Source organism: Lontra canadensis, unplaced genomic scaffold (genome assembly GCF_010015895.1).
Source record: "Lontra canadensis isolate GAN:19392208 unplaced genomic scaffold, GSC_riverotter_1.0 scaffold110, whole genome shotgun sequence".
Lineage (NCBI taxonomy): Eukaryota > Metazoa > Chordata > Mammalia > Carnivora > Mustelidae > Lontra > Lontra canadensis.
This window is the reverse complement of record NW_022631104.1, coordinates 5,721,272-5,742,821: the sequence shown is the minus strand read 5'-3', so window position 1 is coordinate 5,742,821 and position 21,550 is coordinate 5,721,272. Positions and strand designations below refer to the sequence as shown.

Below are 21,550 nucleotides of genomic sequence, written 5' to 3'. Positions count from 1 at the left end.
GAGCTACTCACTGATCACCTTTGACTCGAATTAGCTTTTTTTTTTTTTTAAGATTTTATTTATTTATTTGAGACAGAGAGAGGATGAGCGCATAAGCAGGGGAGCAGCAGAGGGAGAGGGAGAAGCAGGCTTTCCACTGAGCAGGGAGCAGGATGTGGGGCCCGATCCCAGGACCCCAGGGTCATGATCTGAGCTGAAGGCAGATGCCTAACTGACTGAGCCACCCAGGCGCCCCGAATTAGCTTGGTTTCATACCTTGTTAGGACAGATCTCTGGAAAGCCCACAGTGGATCCTGAGGCCTTTTGACTTGATCAGACTAGACCAGTAGACTGGGTTTCCGCTGCGGATCTATTTTGAGGCTTGGCTTTAGGCTCTACTAGGGCAGGTTTAGAGTAGGTCTTATTCTAGGATATGGTCTGTACTCCTAACATGCCGCCTTTCTGGTATCTCAAGATGCTTTGGGTATTAGTGAGGTCTGTCCATTCTCAGTGGTCAAAACTGATACCTCTCATCACTGACTGGCATTTTGTATTTCTTTTGCTCCTAACCCTGTAGCAACAGCTCTCTGTTAAACCTTGCATAGAGAGGGAGCAGCAGCTTTATTTATTTATTTACCATGTATTTATTTATTTTAGAGAGAGAGAGTGTGGGAGCGAGTCGGGGGTGGAGGACAGAGGGAGAAGGAGAGAGAGAATCCCAGGCAGATTCCATGCTGAGCACAGAACCTGACTCGGGGCTTGATCTTGTAACCCTGAGATCATGACCTGAGCTGAAACCAGGAGGTGGATGCTTAACCATGGAGCCACCCAGGTAACCCCGGAAAAAGCAGTTTTTATTTTTTATTTTTATTATTTTTTAAAATTTAACTTCAGTTAATGAACATCTAGTGTATTATTAGATTCAGAGGTAGAGTTTAGTGATTCCTCAGTTGTATATAACATCCAGTGCTCCTTACATCACGTGACCCAGTTACCCCATCCCCCCAGGCCCCAGAAAGCAACTTTTAAAAAGCTGGAGTGTTATGCTGATCTCTGATTAAGCCGGACAGATGAAGTGATTGGGTGTGTTTGCGTGTTCGTTTTGTTTTTATTGTTGCGGTTAGCGTTATGGAGAAATGATGACCCGTAGCTCTTTAATAACATGCCAGGACTGACCCAGTGAGCCAACATTAGGATCTTATGCAAGAAAGTTAACTCGAAATAGTACCTGATTCTTTAAACATTTCTGAATACTAACTGTGTCATTGGATATTTCTCTCTTCACTGTCTTATTTACTGTCTTCTACATTTTTATATCAGTCGCCCTAAAGGAATGCTCACTTAGTTCAAGGCCAAAGGAATGTTTTTGCGGTAGTCATTGTTTGTTCTAAGTCTCCTTTAAGCCCAGGTTTGAAAATTTCAGCTCTGACAGGTTTTCCTAAATTCCCAAAGAGTCCGGTTTTCCATGTGGCACTCAAAAGAGGTCACCTAGAAATTTCATTGCATCTTTTGGGGGAAAAATCACTTTGTTTTCTTCAGCTTCCTATTTATTATGGAAGCATCAGATTATTTCAACATTAGCCTTTATTTCTAGGGCTTTGAGTCTTCGTTTAGCTTTACTTTGTAGTCTGCAGACGTACCTATGCAGATAAGGAAGGGTGCAGAAGAGCCATTGGCTTGGAAACCTCTAGTGAAAATGGTTCACATGGTGCATTTTGTTTTTCTGCCTGGTTTGCACGTTTGAAGACTGGAAGGGAACGCTGTCAAACGCTCAGGCTGGTGATGCCAGGTTAGAGAGTATTAACGATTTGCTTGGTGGGGCGTGTGCCTTCTTTCTCACCGATCATATATCCCTCTCCTCTGCCCAGCCCTGGCTCTCACTCCCTCTCTAGCGACCCTTTGAGAGCCTCAGTGAAGACCCCGTCGTCCCGGCGACAGCTCCTCCTGGAAGACACTTCATCTCAGAGGACTTGCCAAGCCAGAGGATGCCCGTGGAGCTGGGCCAGGCCCTGGTCCTGCCGCCACCCCTGGCGAAGGCCGAGGATGCCCCGTTCTCTGGACCAGCTGCTGGCCCTCGAGGGGAGCTCTCTAACCCCGAGACCGCTCGCCAGCTCTTCAGGCAGTTCCGTTACCAGGTGATGTCTGGGCCCCACGAGACGCTGAGACAGCTGCGGAAGCTCTGTTTCCAGTGGTTGCAGCCAGAGGTTCACACGAAGGAGCAGATCCTAGAGATCCTCATGTTGGAGCAGTTCCTGACCATCCTGCCCGGGGAGATCCAGATGTGGGTGCGGAAACAGAGCCCCGGCAGCGGGGAGGAGGCGGTGACCCTTGTGGAGAGCTTGAAGGGAGACCCGCAGAGACTGTGGCAGTGGGTAAGCAGAGGGTGGGAGCTGCCAGGGACGCACAGGGCTCCTCTGGGGCCCCTATTGGGTGTGTTGTCCTGTTTCTGACCCTCAGCTGTGAGGGTGGTTTTCCGCACTAACAACCAATTCTCCAGTTCGCCGATGCCAGTGAGGTGTCTTACGGTTCAGTTAGATCTGACACTGATACTCGCGGGTGGGCAGACCCAGTGGGATAAGGGTCGGTCTCACCAGGCTGCTCTGACACCACTTTAGACACCAAGCGCAAGTCAGCCAGGCCAGCTGTATTTAGACCGATGGCCTGTAGGTGTGGAGGTTCCCACCACCCCCTCCTCGGGTTTGTTAATTTCCCAGCATGACTCCGAGGAGGAGGTTTCCCTGGCATCTCTGGGTCATCCTCCCAGCCCTTCTGTGTGGCCAGCTCAGGAGCTCTCTGAACTCCATCGTTCAGGGGATTTTGGGGAGCTTTCGTTACTTAGGCATGATAATCATTGGCCGTTGGTGATTGGACATCTCCAGCCTGTCTCTCTTTCTCGGGGGCACAGGGTTGGGGCTGTCTGTGGGTTCAGTCCTCTGGTCACCTGGTTGGTTCCTGTGGTGACCAGCCTCCATCCTGAGGCTGTCTGGGGGCCCACCGACTGTCACCTTCTTAGCATAAACTCAGGAATGGTTGAAAGGGGCTCATGATGAATAACAAAGGTTGCTCCTATCACTCCTGTTGTTTCGGCAGTTCCAAGAGTTTTAGGAACTCTGCCAGGAACCTGGGACAAAGACGAAATACATATTTCTTACTATACCCCATCAGTATATCCCCATATCTCCCCTAATTCTGAGACTCTGAATGAACACTTTCTCGTTCTTAAAAATAGAAGATAAAGTCTCTTGTCCCATTCCATCTTAATACAAAAGTGTTCGAGAAGTTGTTCAAAGGATACCTGAGTTTTAATTGGTGGCGACTATCCAGTAGAAACACATCACTACGGCATGTTCAGGGTCTCCCAGGCCCGATTCAGGCCTCAGCTCTTGGCCCCTCTCAGGATGTTTTCCTCACAGCTTCCTACTGGTCTAGACAGAGAAGTTGGTTTTCTCTTCCCCTACTCCATGTCCCAAATGACTGCCTTATTATCTGTTATAGAGCTTTAGCTTTGTTTCTTTGTTTCTAGAGTTTCTTTGTTTCTTTCTGAGAACCCCTCAGTCTAGATCTTTCGGTAATTGGTAATATGTGGTCTCTAGATCAGCATCCAGGTTCTAGGACAGGAAATCTTGTCAGAGAAGATGGAATCTGCAAGCTGCCAGGTGGGGGAAGTGGAGCGCCATCTTGAAATGGGGTCTCAGGAGCTGGGAGTTCAGGACTCACCCTGCAGGCCTCTGGAGCCTCCAAGCCAGACCGTGAAAGAGGAGTCTGACATGGAACAAGAATTAGGTGAGAAGCACTTCAGTTACTTGTGGTGGTGTGTGATGCTTTCTTGGGGAGTTTTGGGGATTGTGGTTAGTGGGCCTCCGAGCGAGTTGAAAGTGAGGGGCTGCTCAGATGAGGGTCTCTCTTGAAAGTCTGGAACAGGGTAGATCTACTGAATCACTCTGATTTGGAGATTCAATCTGTGAATCTCCTTTGTGACTGGGCCAGACCATTTGAACGTTGTTCTGAGGAAAGGGGAAGGAAGGAAGGGGATAATACCGGTGAGGCTGCTTGCAAGGTTGTGGGGAGTCGGAGTTCGTTAGGGAGGTAAACATGAGTCTTGACATCATGGATGGTGGGACATGCATTAGTTCTCATTTGTGACAGTTTTTAATCCGTGCCCTTCGGGGAGCACATTGCAATGACATCTCATCTTCAAACTTTCTGTTCCTCCCTTCAGCGATGACTGCTGCCCCATGTTCCGCCCCACCAGAGGAAAGGCTCGTCAGAGACCAGGACTTCGGAGCCTCCTTTCTCCAAGCAGCACCTCCGGTGAGCTGGCTTCCCTGCCTCTCTCACCCCAGAGCTGGGCTTGAGGGTGTCAGCAGTCAGGAGGGTGGAAAGGGGACACGTTCTCAGAAGCGTAGGGGAAAGGACAACAAGAACGATACGCATGGAATGAAACCCATGTGTCTCAGAATTTCCCTCGAGGCAGAATGTTTAGCAATTATCTTGATAGTGGAATCTGGGTCCTGGAAGAAGTGGCCCTCTTGTTTCTCCCTTTTCCTATTCCTTGGGTTATGCTGAGAAAAGGCTCTGCTTCATATTCTGGTCTAGGCCTTGCCCATAGGAGTCAGTCTGAGATTTTGAATGCTTCTATCTAATGTGGGACAGGTGGCCTCCCCCAGCTTTACGGAGGCGTAATTGACAAACAGCAACTGCAGTTACTTCAAGTGTATAGTTTGGTAAGTTTTTGACATGTACACACATGTGTGAAACCATGACCACAGTCAGGATGATAAACAGACTTGTTATGCCCAAAGGTTTCCTTTTGCCCTTTTGCGATCCGTCCCTCCTGTTCCCCACACTCCCCCAGTCCTGAGATCCCGAGGCCACCACTGAGCTGCTTTCTGTCACCATACATTAGTTGGCATTTTCTAGAATTGTATGTCAAATGGAATCATGCCATCTGGACTCTTCCCTTTGTTTTTTTTGCGTGTAAGTTTTCTTCTTTTAATATTTTCTCAGTGGTTTTTAACAGTTGGACTATGATGGACCTGGGAGTCATTTTCTTCATGTCTCTTATAGTTGGGATTCTTTGGAAATTTTGGATCTGTGGATTTATAGTTTACAACAAATTTGGAAGAATTTTGGCCAGTATTTCTTCAACTGTTTTGTGTCTCCCTTCCTTCTCCACTTCTTTGTAGACTTTGAGAATGACACCATATGGGCTGTATAGATTGACAACATGACATATGTTAGATCTCCTGAGGTTGTCCCAGAGCTTACTGATGCTCTTCTCTCTTTAAAAAAAATCTGTTTTATTTTGGATAGTTTCTGTTTATGTGTCTTCAGGTTCACCAGTCCTCTCTTCCAAAGTCTAATCCACTGTTAATTCCATCCCGTGTAGTTTTCATCTCTAGAAGTTTGAATTGCGGCTTCATTATATTTTTCATGTCTGTACTTAACATGTTGGGTCTTTCCTACACCGCCCTGAACATGTAGGATATGGCTCTGCCATCTGTGTTAATGTCCTTGTCTACTACTCTATCACCTGTGTCATTTCTGAGTCACTTCTGATGGATCGATTCATCTCATTTTGAGGTGTTTTCCTCTCCTTTGTGTGCCTAGCAACCTTTGACTGGATGTCGGACATTGTGAATTTTACCTTGCTGGGTACTGGGTGTTTTGACATTCCTCTAAATGTTGTTGAATTTTGCTCTGGCATATGGTTGAGTTACTTGGACGTAATTTGTGTCATGGCACCAGAGAAGTCTTTAGTCTGGGCTTATACTTTTCCCACTACCGGCAATACCTTTTCATGTATTCTTCCGGATGCTGCCTGATGTACAAGGTTTCCACTCTGGCTGGTAGAAAATAACTGTTTCCAGCACCATCCAAGCTCTGTTTCCTCTGCTTCTTTTGGGGGATCTTTCCCAGACTTGTGGGGGACTCTGTATGCATCTCTGGAGCTTGCTCTCTTTTCAGCTCCCCGCTCTGGTCTTTTGTCTTGGTAACTATAACTGCCCTCACCACCCCAAATTCTGAGCTCCTTCTGCCAGCTCAAGGGGGAGGAGGCTGTCTGCCTCTACCTGGCCCTGCCACCTCTGCTTCCTGGGCTTCTCTCTCCAGGCAGCAAGTTTGGCCAAGGCAGGGCTCCCTCCCCTATCTCGCTTCCTCACTTTCAGGGATCTCTGCTCTGCTCTGCCTGGCACGTGATGTCTGCGAACCATTGTGTCCCACACTGTGCCCTCTTTTCAGTTGTTGGTGGCGGGAAGGTAAATCTGGCCTCTGTTACTCCATCTTGGCTGTGAGCAAGTTTGGGAACAGGTTTATTTTGAACACGTAGTTAAATTAACAACTCAGGAAAGTTGGTTCGATTAAAAATAGGGTTTTTCTGGAACCTGTACATCTTGATCAGAGCATTGTTTCAGACCATGGGGGAACCCTTCTTGGACTTGCCTCTGGGGTACTTGGAGCCAAGAGCCACAATCAGCTCCTTCAAAATTCAGAAAAGATGCTTCAGGAGGGCTCTAAACAGCCAGTAGGTGGTGCTTGGTGTGATGCTCAGGCCAGGTGTGAGCCTCAGCCTTCCCAGGCTCGGAGATACAGAAACCAGAAGATCTGCTTTACACAGTTTGCCCTGGGAAGAGGCCCAGACCTTTTTAGTGACTCAGGGATACTTGTCTTCCTACTTTCCAGAGTCCTAGAAAGCAAATTTTTAGGCAGGAGGTTTCATATTGACAACGATTTGGGTATTCTGTGAGACATTTCAAGCAGACATGGAGGATTATTATTGCCTCTGTAGTAAGTACAGAGAATCTGTATGAAAGGTCTGTAACAATTTCTTAACATACTTGAACCAGTAGAGTTAAGCATTAACAATACATAAGGTAACAACATGAACCATGACTTGGTTTGGAGAGCTCAAATCAAAAGACTAAAAATGTTCAGCAACACTGAGTGTGTGTGTGTGTGTGTGTGTGTGTGTGTGTGTGTGTATGTATATTTCCCTACATTGCAGATAACTGATAGCCACTCAGCCCAAACAAAAGTCACTCTTGTCTGATCCCAGCATCCCTGCTCCAACCTCTAACTTCTAACAAAACTCCTAACAAAAGCCATTTGCATCAGAAGGACCTTGATATTTAGTGGATATTTTGTGAAGGGAGGGAGATATTAAAATCGATGTAATCACTCCCTTTGCTGTCTTTTACAGGTTGGGAGCCTCGTGAGTAATGCCAGAATAATGAGGTAGCCTGCCTGCACAGTGGTCCTTCGTTGTTAGGCACCGTGACTGAGGTAGAGCCTCACACAGGTTCAGTCCTGTGTTTTCCGGCTTCAGGAAAGGAGCCCTGTGAAAAGAACTCTGCGCAAGTCCGTTGTGCAGTGTCTCCTGGGCCCACAAGGTGGTGCTGTCTCCACACAGAAAGATTACATTTGCTAAGAGTCCCCATTCTGTCCTTTTGGAGTAGGAATTGAGATTTTTAGTTTTCTCTTTTTATAAAAATGAGGAAGAGGCAAGACAGGTGCAGGTGTGTCTTGCCTGTTACAGTCAGGGCTTGCTTCACTCATCCCCAGTGTCTTGGCAATTTCTTGAGTGAGTGTGTGGCTTCAGGTGGAGATACGCTGTTTAGAGCCCTCCTGAAGCATCTTTTCTGAATTTTGAAGGAGCTGATTGTGGCTCTTGGGGATTTTGGGGGCCGCACTCTCTGTTGACTTGTACTCTCCTTGGGGGCTCCCATTCCGGTGCCCATAGAACCGACCATGTGTCCAACAGGCCGGGCAGCCGAGCAGTCACACCCATGCTTGGTGAGCCCGTTACTCTCTCTGCGGCCACCAGAGCAAGGGTCTGTGTCTTCTGATAGAGAAGATTGAAGGGACCCATATTCAGCAAACTGGTTATTTGCTCAAGCTGGCTCTTTTCAGCAGGTTGTTAAGGTAGCTTCACTCACAGATTAAGAAAATAAGCTCACAACTCGATGAATTCCTTTATATTTTTATTATTAAAATTCAAATTAAAAGTGTGGTTATAGGGACACCTGGATGGCTCAGTCCGTTAAGTGGCTGCTTTTGGCTCAGGTCATGATCTCGGAGTCCTGGGATCGAGTCCCGCATTGGGCTCTTTGCTCAGCAGGGAACCTACTTCTCCCTCTGCCTGCTGTACTCCCTGCTTGTGCTGTCGCTCTCTCTGACAAATAAATAAGTAAAATCTTTAGAAAAATGTGGTTATAATTAATCCTTAAGTATATGGTAAAATATATTAGTCACTTTTCACTTAAAAATTTTTTTTAATTTATTTTAGAGAAAGCTAGAGTATGAGCAGGGGGAGGAATGGGGGAAAGAATCTTAGCAGAGCCCCACATGAGCCCGATCTCAGACCCCGAGATTGTGACCTGAGCTGAAATCAAGAGTCGGACACTTAACCAACTGAGCCACCCAGGAGCCCCCACTTTTCACATTTTTATCTTAAAAAAAGAAAAAAAAATCCAACTCGTCTTTTGCTTTTTAAAATTTTCACTTAGTATCTGCTCATTGCAGACTTTTGGTATCTTCGTTCTTTTTCAGGTCTTCGCTTCCCTTTTGTGTGCTGTGGGGCAGACTTGATTTAAGACTGAGAATGGCTTCCCTGAGTATACCTGTTTGTAGGAGGATTTCATTTTCTTATTCGTCCTCCTCATTTTTGCCCCCCCTAGCTAGCAGTTTGTGATAATAATGGATGGCTATCGGCTTTGAGGTTCCTGAAAGCATACAGGACCCGTTAATTCTCAAACCCTTGGTGGAGAGTCTGGGAGACCAAGTATCCCATAGACCACATGTAAGATAATAACGGTAATAAATGTATCACTTCCTGAGGAGTTACTTGCCGAGGGCTTTGTTTCTTCCGGACGACATACATGGAGTGCCCTCTCTGCCATGAGCATTGTCGTGGGGACGGAGAAGGCACAGTAGCTCATGTAGCTCATGCGCTAGAAGGGGCAGGTCTTAGAGACTTGTGTGTGCATGTGTGTACACACACAGATGTGTAAGCATTCGACAAAAATCTGAATGCTGTGAATGAAGACTGCAACATGCTGTGAAAACAAGTGACGCCTTACTTGTTAGCTTTTGCGTTTCATGCTCTAATCAAGTAAGGATGGAGACTCAAAGGTTATGTGGCTTAGGCTCACATAGGAAGCCCCTGTGTCTGACTCCAAGGGCTGTGCTGTTCATAAATCCCACCTGTGTACAGACCGAGTCTCTAACAGTCAGCTCCTTGGGGGCAAGATTGGAATTTGAATTCACAGGAGATCCCAGTTAGGCAGAGTTCCCAGTTTTGATCCCCTGCTCTCCAGTTTCCTAGGCAAAGAAGGGCATGCTTTGGGGATAATTGGGGCGCATCTTGTTCCAGAGAACCCATCGATTTTCCACTAAGTGGGAGGAAAACTGGTCTAATGTTAAACTCAGAGGGTTTCCATTCGTGCACGGAGGCAGCGTCTGTCTCTGCCTGGAATCCACTGATCCTGTGTCCCGGAGACAATGCAGTTGATGTCCTCATGGGCTTTTGCCACCTTTTTGCTGATTTGCGCTTGCATTTCCAACACATGCCCTTTTAATTTCTTTTTCCTCTTGAATGTCCAGATTTTAATGAAATGTTGGGACTCTCAGGCTCCTACCATTGAAAGACCTCTATTATAAGCACTGAGTTAAAAGAAAAAACTAAAGGCCAGTGTAGAAAAGGCCTGTGCCTTCTCTCTATGCCCTTTAGTCTTAAATATGTGCAACTGGAAAAAAAAATCCAGAACCTTAAAACCTGTTTTCTAACCAGGGCAAGAAATAGTGACGTGGAGACTGTAGGTTTTTTGCCCTTGGCCTCTTTGGTGAGCCACCTCCCACCATCCTTAGCAATTTGGATGGGCCGCTAGGGCACGGTCCTGTTTTCCTCGAGGTGGGGAAGGCTGGTTCACAGACCTGCAGTGAAGTCACGGCATTGTGTGCTTTCTAGGAGCAGTGGAGGCACTTGGATTCCTCGCAGAAGGAACAGTACTGGGATCTCATGCTGGAGACCTATGGAAAGATGGTGTCTGGAGGTGAGGGCATGTGCTAGTCTGACAGGAGGAGGCGTGAAACATTTCCCGTGTCTCCTTAGAGACAACCACTTCACTTCACGTTCCCTGGGGAGGGGAGGGCATGAGGTGTACATCTGGGAACTGGAGATAGCACTTTATCTTTTTTTTTTTTTAATTATTTTTTTTTATTTATTTGAGAGAGAGAGAATGAGAGAGAGCATGACAGGAGAGCGAGCGGTCAGAGGGAGAAGCAGACTCTCTGCCGAGCGGAGAGCCCGACTTGGGACTCGACCCCGGGACTGACCAGGATCATTCCCTGGAGCCAAACGCAGTTGCTTAACCAACTGAGCCACCCAGGCGACCCTGGAGACAGAAGTTTAGTGAGAGTTTCCTTGTACTGAAAGGATTCCGTCTGCTTGGAACTGTCACGGCTGCATTCCATTGTAACTCCTGAAATCTATGAGATAGGTGATGGTCTACCCATGTTGGAGATGACCATGGCTGAGTGTCAGATCAAGCCACATGCTCACTGTTAATGTAGCTCGCGAGTGCTGAGTTATGACAGAACTCAGCGTGGCTGACAGAGTCCACGCTTTGTGCCACTACAATGCACTGTCCCACCAACCATTGGCGGGGCCCAGTCACGAGCCTGGCACCTGCCAGGTGGTATGGAAGACCTGCTGGTCACCTGTCCACACTCTTCTTTTTTGTGACCATCACCATATATCTCGGTCATGTTGTGAGTTACTGGTGTCTTAGAAGCTCCCAATAGCCCTCTAAGATCTTTCTTTATTCCTTTTTTTTTTTTTTTTTTAAGATTTTATTTACTTGAAATGGGGAGAGGGAGAGAGAGCATGAGCAGGGGGCTGGGGAGAAGCAGACTCCCCATTGAGCAGGGAGCCTGATAAGGGCCTCGATCCTGGGACCCCGAGACCATGATCTGAGCCAAAGGTAAATGCCTAACCAACTGAGCCACCCAGGCACCCCTTGACATAAGTTTTTTGAGTGGTCTCCAGATCCTTCGTGTTTCCCTTTCACGGTCAGGTTGTACCTTTGAAGGACACAGCTTAGTCCCCAGTTCTCCCCATTCATCTAGGCTTCCTGTTATCTCTCTGTGTGCCAGGCATTTCCAATTCCAAGTCTGATCTGACTAATTCAGCCGAGTATGGGGAAGAGCTGGCAGGGCTGCACCTCCATGTTGGCGAGAAGGTCCCAAGACCACCCTGCGTTGGTAAGTGATCTTTCATTTCTGACCTGTCATTAAATCAGAAGTGGTGGGGGAGGTACTAGGACCTAATGTCTACGAGCTTGTCTGTAACTAGCCATGATCCAGTCAGCCCGGTGTGAGTGCTGAGTTTGGGTCTCCTCGTTTCTGGTATGGGGCTGTTGATGCGTATATATGTGAGCATGGAACAGAGACCACACATGGACCTGCTGCCTTCCGTCTTGTGTGCTGTGACGGCTTGCTTTCTCAGAGAGAGTAAGATTAGGACAGATGGAGACCGATACAGATAGGAGTCGAATTCCATTGCAAAAAAGTGACATAACAGCAGTCCCTTCCTGACTCCTTTGTTTTTCTTCTCTCTTTCTTTCTTCTGGTTCTAGCGAAATGAATGCTAATTAAGATAAAACAGAAAAACATGTTTAACTAATCGCCAAGCACCTAACTTTCACTAAACAACAGCAACGACAAGCACTTTTTATAAATCGTGCATTTTAAGACTAGAGAGGAAGAGATACATGACCTTGTTCTGTTGTAATTTAGCAATCACCCTTTGTTTGCTGCACTCTGTTTCAAACATTGCAGTCACTAACACCTACCTGTCATGCATACCCACGCAACCCCCACCCAACACCCTTCTTTATAGACGAGAGATCCCAGAACTGTGCAGGAAGAAAAGGACGAGGGATGCCAATTATATGACAAGTCATTCTTTCTCCTCAGTGGGATTGAATTAATTATTTTCCTTTGCTAACGTACTACAGAGACAGCAAGCATCAAATGAAACATACGATTTTAATTCTGACTGATATGTTTATCATAAGACCATTTCACAAGGATTCCTCTGGAGCGGTTTTTTCAGACTGCGTTTAATGACCAATCAGCATAGTATAAAATCATCTTCTAGGTTGCAACTAGCATTTAAAAATTGCAATGATAAGACTGAGTAGAAAATATCAGAATGCAGACAGAAAATATCAAATGTTAGGGTAGGCAGCATTTCAGGAAATTTTTGTTCCAAATATGGGTGTGCATTTTGTATCTCAATATTTCTTATTTTTTCTCTTATCTCATATTTCTTACTGTGGGTAGGAGACAAGAAGAGTTTGAAAACACTGCTTTAGAGGTTGTTGCAGTAGGATTTTTGCCTTATTTTTTCTTTTTAAAGATTTTTAAAAATTTATTCATGAGAGACAGGGAGACAGAGGCAGAGGGAAAAGCAGGCTTCCCGCTGAGCAGAGAGCCCAGTGCGGGGCTCGAATTCAGGACCCTGGGATCATGACCTGAGCTGAAGGCAGAGGCTCAACCCACTGAGCCACCCAGGCACCCCGGATTTTTGTTTTCAGAGATTCTACTTTCCGGAGCAGTTTCTGATTCACAGTGCGGTTAAACGGAAGGGACAGAGATTTCCCAAATGCTCCTGGCAGGGGGATTTTATTTGTGATACGTAGTGATATACATGATGATATATTTGTGATTTATAGCTTACATTTCCCCACTTACTCTTTTTTTTTCCCCTCCTCCTTCAACCCACCTGCTGACATGGTCCTATTAGATCTTACCTTGAAAGAGACTGCGGAGCCTCTATAAAACTAGCCTGCATTATTAAAAGGGCAAAGAAATGCCGTTGTCTGAAGGAGAGGCTATGTGGGAAGAGAGGCCAGGGAGGTAGGCACGTGCAGGCTGGCCTGGAAGGAGTGCTTGAGGAGCCCTGCGGAAAGTCGGTGCCGGAACCAGGGGTGCAGGGACGGGCCCCAGACTAGTGTGGGAACAAGTGACAGGACCAGAGAGGGCTGGCCCCGTCTAAAAAACAAAACAGTTAGCCATTCTACCAGATCTGGATTCACACTGAGGGGGCAAAAGTCTCGGGAGAGAACATGTGTGCTGTTTATTTGACCATATGGGGGAGTAGCTCCTAGTTAAAGCAGGCCAGCAGGGGAGTAAACCTCAGAAAGCCCTGTACTTGCCTCCTGTCAAAATCCCGAGGGACTTACCCCATCCCCCAAACAAAATTACTTGGGAAAATGAATCTCCAGTAGTTATCTGGGAGAATGCTGCAAGAATACGCAAGAGTCTTGGAAGAAGAATGTTTCATCAGCATTAGGTCTCTAAATATTAAGAGTCTGTCAGTTTCACTTGGCTGGCTCAGCAGTGGAGCTTGTGACCCACCCCGGGGCCATGAGTTTGAGCTCCACATTGGGCGTGGAGCCCACGTAAAAAAAAAAAAAAAAAAAAAAAAAAAAAAAGAAAGAATCCGTCATTTTAGAAAGGTGAAGTCATTAAAATGAGGGGATATATAAAAATAGCCTCCCAGACTGATGGAACAGAAAAGGGAGCCTCGGAAGGGACACGGGTCTGTATGGGGATTTAGCGTGTGGCGGAGGAAGAGGGAGCACGGGTCCATGGGGGGAGGGGTTCTTCATCAATCGGTTTAAATTTGAGGAAAAAGATATAAAATGTGAAAATAATAATAGGAAAGGATGTAGATGACTGTTTGTCTCACATCTGGAGCGGCGAAGATTTTATCAGTATAAAAGCCACGGAAGAAAACAGTTAAGGAAAAGTGATAAGAGTTGAGTATATTGAAAAATAAAACCATGCCACAACTTACCCATATACATAAATAACCCCAAACAAAACTAAGGTAACTAAATTGGTGAAAAACATTGTTCATTAACATGACGGATTAATGATTATTTTTCTTAATATAGAGAGAGTTCATGCAGGTTGATAAGAAAAAAAATGACTTTCTCAATAAAAATGGGCAGCAGTCTTATGAAAAATAGCTCATAAATATGAAAAAAATTCATCCTTTATTAACTAAGGAATAAAATTTATAACAACAAAAACCTTATTTCTTTTGACTGCTCTTAGTGGCCAATATCTTAGAAATCGTCAGTATTTAAGTACTGAATGCTCTCCTTCACTTAGCACAGCTGCTCCTAGCTGGGGGGTCATAGTCCTTCTGGAGATGGATTCGCCAGTCAGTGTCAGGAGCCTCAGGAGGAGCGTTCGCGTCTGTGGACATGGTACTTACACTTCAAGGAACCTGAAGTGGTCAGAAATGTGGATGAAGAAAGATTACAGCAGAAACCGCAACAGACAGCTTCGATTTCCACAGTAGGAGGGTTCCTTCAGGAAGTCATGTGCTAGGTCTTAGGTGTTTATGGTGACGTCTCCACAGTGGACCGTTGTTCTGCTTTAAAGTGGTATTTACAGAGGCTTCTTTAAAGACAAGAGGAAAAGTACCTTTGTCATTTGAGAGGAATGTGTTCTAAGACTCTGTGAATTAACAAGTCAGATCTAAGTTGTTGGCAGATTCCTGGGTCTCTCGCAGATAATTTGAAGACACTAATACAGGAAAGGAAAGGTACATAGCTTCCTTAGATCTGCAGGAGGAAAGTAATTTTTCAAAAGTTGGAAACAAATTCTTCCACCAAAATAAAGGCCTTTATGCTATGTATCATTTGGTGGTAATAACCAAAAACTTAATTTAGGAGGAAAACAAGCTATTTTTTTAAAAGATTTTTATTTATTTAAGAGAGAGAGAGAGCGAGTGTACACAGGGAGAGTGGAAGAGAGAAGCAGACTCCCTGCTGAGCGCAGAGCCCCATGTGGGGCTCGAACACAAAACCCTGAGACACTTAATCTACTGAGCCAACCAGGTGCCCCGAGAAACACAGCATTTTAAGTTAATCTGAGTTAGTGAAACACAGGTGAATGCTGCATTGAGGCACAGGCTGAGGGACCCACGTCTGTGCTGTACCCTCACTGTGCATTAAAGCCACACAGTAAGGGGACACATTAATGTATTTCATGAAGTTTTAGGTGACTTGTGAATCAGAGAATCCATGTGAAAGTGGTAAATAGTGCTGTTTACAAATTAGGTGCCACAAAGCCAGGCATGGAATGGTGTATACGATATGATGTCAGTTATATAAAAAAAGAAAAAGTAGCACACGCGTACATACATAACCACGTATATAAACTGTAGATATGCATGGATCAGACAGACACGGGGAGGAAATATATAATCGGTTGCTCCCTCTGGGTGGTATGATTGAGGTTAGTCTGGTTTTCTTCTGTTTTTCTCTCCAAATTTTTATTAGTGATCAGACTCATGTTTTCTGTAGAACCAGATAAAAACAAGTCCTTTTTCAGAGGAACACACTGCTGTAATACACTTGGTTTCCCCAGGCCTTAAGAAATGCAGGCTGCTCCGGGCGCCTGGCTGGCTCTGTCCGTGGAGCGTGCGACTCTTGATCTCGGAGTTTTAGGTTCGAGCCCCATGCTGGGTGTGGAGATGACTGAAAAAGAAAATCTTAAGAAATGCATGCCGCTTATTTATGGGGGCAGAGCCCCCTGCGTGCCCCCTCCGCTGTCACACATTCTCCTCGGCTCTAGTGCCGGACCTCTTAGCCTGGACCCCAGCAGTGAGTGCCAGGCACTTGGGCTGGATGATACCATCCTTCCTCACTCACTGATGCCCTCTTGACAAGAAGAATTAATGTTTCACGACAACCCTTTTCCCGACATACCGGTTAGAAAACAGGGCATCCTGTTGATGGAACGATTCCAGATCTTCTTTCTTCTTCCAGGAGACAGGCAGGAGAATGACAAAGAGAATGTGAATTTGGAAAATTGTAGAGGCCAGGAAGCCTCCGATGTCTCCTGTCAAGCGTCAGGAGAGGCACCTTCGCAGGCTTCCTTGGGTGGCCTCTTCAGTGAGGATGAACCGAGATGCTTCGGAGAAGGGGACAGTCTCCCCGAGGCTCTGGAACACTTGCAGGGGGAGGGGCCAGCCGGCCAGCTCTCGCCCCACGGAAGGAATTCTGGGAAACCGCATCTGGCTAATCCCCATCCAGAAGAACTGTCCCTGCCGTGGCTGGAGGAGAGGAGGGAGGCCTCCCCGAGAGGGCAGCCGAGAGCCCCCATGGCCCAGAAACTCCCCACCTGCAGGGAATGCGGGAAAACCTTTTATAGGAATTCTCAGCTGGTTTTTCACCAAAGGACTCACACTGGAGAGACATACTTTCAGTGCCCCACCTGCAAGAAAGCCTTTCTGCGGAGTTCAGACTTTGTGAAGCATGAGAGGATCCACACAGGAGAGAAGCCTTGTAAATGCGATTACTGTGGCAAAGGCTTTAGCGACTTCTCAGGGTTGCGTCACCACGAGAAGATCCACACGGGAGAGAAACCCTATAAATGTCCCATCTGTGAGAAAAGTTTTATTCAGAGATCCAACTTTAATCGACATCAGAGAGTTCACACAGGAGAGAAACCTTACAAGTGTTCCCGCTGCGGGAAGAGTTTCAGCTGGAGCTCAAGCCTTGATAAACATCAAAGGTCCCATTTAGGAAAGAAGCCCTTTCAGTAGTCAGGCGCTCTCAGCCCAGTTCTGGCTCTGGTCCATTTAAAAATACTTCATTCCATCTGGAGAAATTGCAGCTCTTAAAGACCAGCTCTGTTCTCTCTTTGTTTTCTTTGGGGATGAGAGAGGAGAGTTACCTGAACGCGGCTGCGGATTGGGAGGACATGGTGGCCTCTGGGTTGGATTTTGCATTGGTTTAGTTTCTTGCTTCTGCGTCAGGAGAAAGAATAGTCTTCCTCTTTCAGCTCATCTCTTTTTGGATCCCTTGGGGAAGAAAGTAGTCCTTGGAAATCCCGTTTTACAGGTGCTGTGTGGGGAGAGTTGAACTGGATTAGCCACAGTCGGTGCTCATGGGAAGGACCTCAGCCCGGCTCTTTGGGTTGGGGGTCGTGGAGCAGGTCTCCTGTTACAGAAGGGGCAGTGGAGAGGGCCAATGAGCTCCCGTGTGTTGTCAGACAGGTACGGAACTAACTTCAGGTGTCCCTCCTTTTAAATAAACTTCTTAAAGCCACTCCCGGTCTTATTTGTGTCTCTCGTGTCGACTGTGTTTTAACTGTAACTCAAAGTGCGTTTTCTCACAGAAGCCCCTGAATGGTGGTTGAGCTCCTCATCATCCCGTACAAACTTACCAAGTTTATCGGTCAGCTGAAGAGGGATAGGAAACCGCTAACCTGGTGTCCAGGGGTGAGAGCTCGCTTAGTGCTGGGCGTTCTTTCTCTCAGGTAACTGTGTGTCATCTCTGGTGTCCTTCTGAGCTCACCTCCCACTGGCTCACCTGCCTCAACCTGCCCCTTTCTCCCGGCTGTCAGTTTTCCAAAGTGTTGTGTGCTTTAAAATGATTTATTTATTTTTTTTTAAAGCAGGTTCCATGCCCAGCGTGGAGCATAGCGCGGGGCTTGAACTCAGGACCCTGAGATCAAGACCTGAGCTGAGAGCGAGTGGGACAGTGAATTGACTGAGCCCCCAGGCACCCCTAAATGATCTTCTTGATCTCCTGTTGTCAGTAGGCATCAGGAAGAAGTCAGTAGTGTTGATCTACTTTCAGTTCTGTCTGGAAGGGGGACACGTTTGTCTACCCTGTGCACTTTGTCTTTCCTTCAGAATCACATGCCCCACAGTGTCTTGCTCCGCCTTCCTTCTGTCTTGGTCCTCCTCTCCCCTGCTCTCGTTTTACTGTTGCGGAGGACTGGGAAGGCTGAGGCTCCTGAGGAGGGAGAACTCATCCCCTGTAAGCAGATTAATCTGTAGTCACAAACCTGTAGGTTGTTGGCAAGTATGTTACGGGTTTGATGAGGAAAGAAAAAACACAAGTTGGAATTCCTGGATTCCAGAGGAATTTGTTAACTCCCTTATGACTCCTCATTAGGGGGTGCAGGAACCACAGGGTAGAAAGCCAGGAAAATCATGGAGGAATTAGCATTTGATTTTGTATTGGGTACAGCAGAGATTTATAGGGTGCTGGGATTTTATTTATGTATTTACTTATTATTTATTTGACAGAGAGAGCGCAAGCAGGGTGTAGTGGCAGAGGGAGGGGGAGAAGCAGGCTTCCCACTGAACACGATGCTGGATGCAGGGCTTGATCCCAGGACCCTGGGATCCTAACTGGAGCTGAAGGCAGACACTTAATCGACTGAGCCACCTGGGCACCCCAGGATTTTATGTTTTGGATCCATTCTGCAGATGTGTTCCCTGGACCAGCAGCATCGGAAGTTTGTTAGACTTACTGCATCATAAATTCTGAAGGGTGGCCCCCAGCAGTCTTTGTTTTAACCAGCCCTCCAAGGGGACTCTGGTGTCTGCTTAAGTTTTAGGGCCAATGTTTGAAGTCATAATTCATTAGAGATAGGCAAGATTAAGGATTCTAGAAGGAATACTGTGCCCTCTTGGACTCTTCTGGTCACCCAGGCCTCCCTATAAGAGCTCTTTAGAACTGTGGAACTCTTTGGGCTTCCAGTGAAAATTTGTTCCATAGAGAAAAATCTAGAAAACTGTTAGGTTAAAAAGCTTGAGGTGAAGGGTTTCTCCGTGGGTCTCTCTTAAATGATCTGCAGGATGATAGAGGTACAAGGAAACAACCTACCTCGTTCGCAGTTGTGTTCTCAGCAAACCGTAGGTGTTTAACCAATTGAAGGCATGTGTGGATTAATGAAGGATAGATAGCAGAGGTGTGCTTCCCTTATCCTCTAGAGCAATGATCTGCAAAATATGGCCGTCTGTTTTTGCAAATAAAGTTTTTTTGGAGCCCAGCCACACCCACTTATGTATGTGCTGTGGCCACTTTGGGACCACGATGGCAGCATTGAGTCACTGCAACAGAGACAAAGGCCCTGCAAAGCCTAAACTCTTTACTCTCTGGCCCTTGACAGAAAAAGCCGGGCGATCCCTGATCCAAAGTACTCTTAAACCGTAAAGTGCATATGTTATCACCCAGGGAGCTTGTCAAAATGTAGACTCGGGGGTGAGCTGATGTGTCTAGTCCCCAGAGTAGCTGGGAGCTAGAGCACTGAGTGTTGGGTACCAGCATCAGGGCTCAAGTGTTTGTGGTTCGTTTCTCTCGGTCTCTTCAGGATCATGTATGACTCTTTCACTCTCACAGCTGGGACCAGACACACTCGAAGAATCAATCACTTTATTAGGTAAGGTGCAATGTTATGAAATGTTTCTCTCCTAGTTCTGTATTCCTCCAGCTCTGCCTTGCTTTAGGCACTTCTCTCCAGGTTCCTTACAAGAATTCTACAGAATTGTGAGTACATTTGATTCTTTATCTGTGCATCTCTGTCTCCCCTCCTCCACTTGTCCTGGGCAGCCTGCAGCCCAGCCTTGTTTTCTTAGTGGTTCTGCAGGCAGCTAAGTCTGGAGAAGCAAAGCGACTCCAGCCAGAACCCACTTAGATGGATTCTCCTTAGTCTTCAGGTTGAAAGTCCACACGTAGGTGGGTCCCCGCTGGCAAGTCTTGTACACAGGACAAGGATAGACGCTACGGCGGTCCTGCTTATCTGCGGGAATGGCCTTGATGAACATCACAGGCATGGGGGGTGTCAGATCCTTCAGCTTTGCCTCTGTAATGATCCCAGCCTGAGGACAAGAACAGGAAAAGAGCCAGCTTAGATCAGACCCAGAGCCTGGCGAGCCAGCCTTCTGCCTTTCAGGTTCACTCAACAAACTGCGTTGGAATGCATCTGAGATGCGAAAAACCTACTTCTGCTGTTTTCCAGCTTAAATCACTTTTTGAAGGAGAGTTCTAGAAGTTGTTATGTGTCTCATACCAATTAATCCCTTTGAAACTCGAGTCTCTACATTTTTTCATCCTTTCGTTTCATAACCGTATCAAATGTGACTGTTTGCCAGATGTTGTCATGCTAGGTGCTAGGGATTTAAAGACAAGGAAGACACAGTTCCTTCCAGCAAATGCTTTAGATTTTAAGAGTTTGGTTATGTCCTGTTCAGGCTCCTGTGGGACCTCATCCGCCCTCAAGAGCATTTTGACTTTGAGCAGAGCTATGTTCTGTCTTTACTCATGTGACAGGGCAGACCTGACTAGTCTGTAGCTTTCCAGTTGGGGACTCTTTCTTAGATATCCCATTAGATCTGGGACAGTTTATTATTATTTTTTAATTAATGAATTTATTTATTACTAGTCCTGAGAAATGTTTTGAGGAACAAAAGGGTTCCTTCATCAAATAAACTTGGGAAATGGTGTTTATCATACCCTGGGCTTAAAGTTTTATAGTGCACTCTAGCACACTGAAGACAAGAAATCCTAGCAGTAAAGAAAAGAGATGAACTTTATTTAACCTGGGTTTCCCCAAACTTACTTGACCACAGGACTCTTTTCTTTGTAACCTATTTGTTTCCCATGACACTAGTGTTTTATGGAACGTACTTTGGGAAATGTTCATCCAAAGTGATTCACAGATTTCTTGCTTTTGTCCTGGTGATTCAGGTCCTCCTACTATGGATAGAGCTTGGCTCATTTCCCATAAAGTTTATTTAAAGGGGAGAATGTGCCTTTTCGGTGCTATGAGAAACTGGTTTAAGGCATGAAGAGTAACAGAACTAAGGTAAACGGTGGGGACCCATTTAACCTGAACAACTTTATGGCAGGGAGTGGGAACAGGGGTAGAACCTTTCTTTTTTCCCCCACATATCATAAACCCCAGCCCTTTTAGAATGTATTGAATTCAGTGTTTTTAATGTACAGTCTTTGCATTGTAATTCCAGAACATTTTCATCACTCCTGAAAGAAACTCTAACCATTAGCACTTACCATTAGTAGTGGGGTATTGATGCCTCCAGTTACTGTGGTTGAATTCTCTATTTGGAGGACATATTTGTTTCCATCTCTTTATTTTCAGTTTATTGTGTCTTTGAATCTAAAGTGTATTGCTTGTAGACAGAGTATAGTGGCATCAGAAAAATACATTCTGCCATTCTCTTCTTTTCAACTGTAGAGTTTAATCTGTTTACATTTAATGTAATCACTGATAAGGTAAGGTTTACCTCTGCCCCTTAACTATTTGCTTTCTATGTCTTCTTTTTTGTTCCTCAGTTTCTCCTTTGCTGCCTTCTTTTCTATTCAGTAGATATATTTTACTGTACCATTTTGATTCCCTTGTTATTTCATTCATTGTTTTAAAAAATTATTTTCTTAGTGGTTTCCCTATGGATTACAATTAACATCAATGTATAAAAAATCTACTTCAGGCTAATACCAACTTAATTTCAGGAGTATACAAAACCTTTATTCTTTTATAAGTTCCATTCCTTACCCTTCCTGTGCTTAAGACCTTGTGTTGTTTTCGTTATACAAAATTACATTTTTTATGCTTATTAGCACAGATATATAGTTATTGCTTCTTGCAATTGTCTTTTAAATCAGTTAAGAAAGAAATAAAAGTTACCAAAAAATTCATTTATACTTTCCTTTATATTTACATATATAATTAC

The 21,550-nt window shown here is 45.7% G+C and overlaps 2 protein-coding genes across 2 annotated transcripts in view; one reads left to right on the top strand and one right to left on the bottom strand.

Moving 5' to 3' along the window:
* The first annotated feature begins 1,267 nt into the window (after positions 1–1,267).
* Positions 1,268–17,111, top strand: ZNF18 (zinc finger protein 18). The gene is made up of 7 exons (XM_032840102.1): positions 1,268–1,350; positions 1,848–2,351; positions 3,573–3,762; positions 4,199–4,290; positions 9,944–10,028; positions 11,131–11,238; positions 15,828–17,111. Exons 2-7 carry the CDS (start codon positions 1,965–1,967, stop codon positions 16,604–16,606), a joined length of 1,641 nt encoding a protein of 546 aa, XP_032695993.1. The 5' UTR covers positions 1,268–1,350; positions 1,848–1,964; the 3' UTR covers positions 16,607–17,111.
* Positions 17,112–19,381: 2,270 nt separating this feature from the next.
* The window catches only part of DNAH9 (dynein axonemal heavy chain 9), a 313,067-nt gene continuing 310,898 nt past the window's right edge, over positions 19,382–21,550 (bottom strand). Inside the window, exon 69 of the mRNA XM_032840101.1 lies at positions 19,382–19,678. Coding sequence (XP_032695992.1) covers positions 19,451–19,678 — 228 coding nt within the window. The 3' untranslated portion in view covers positions 19,382–19,450. The remainder of the gene's footprint in view (positions 19,679–21,550) is intronic.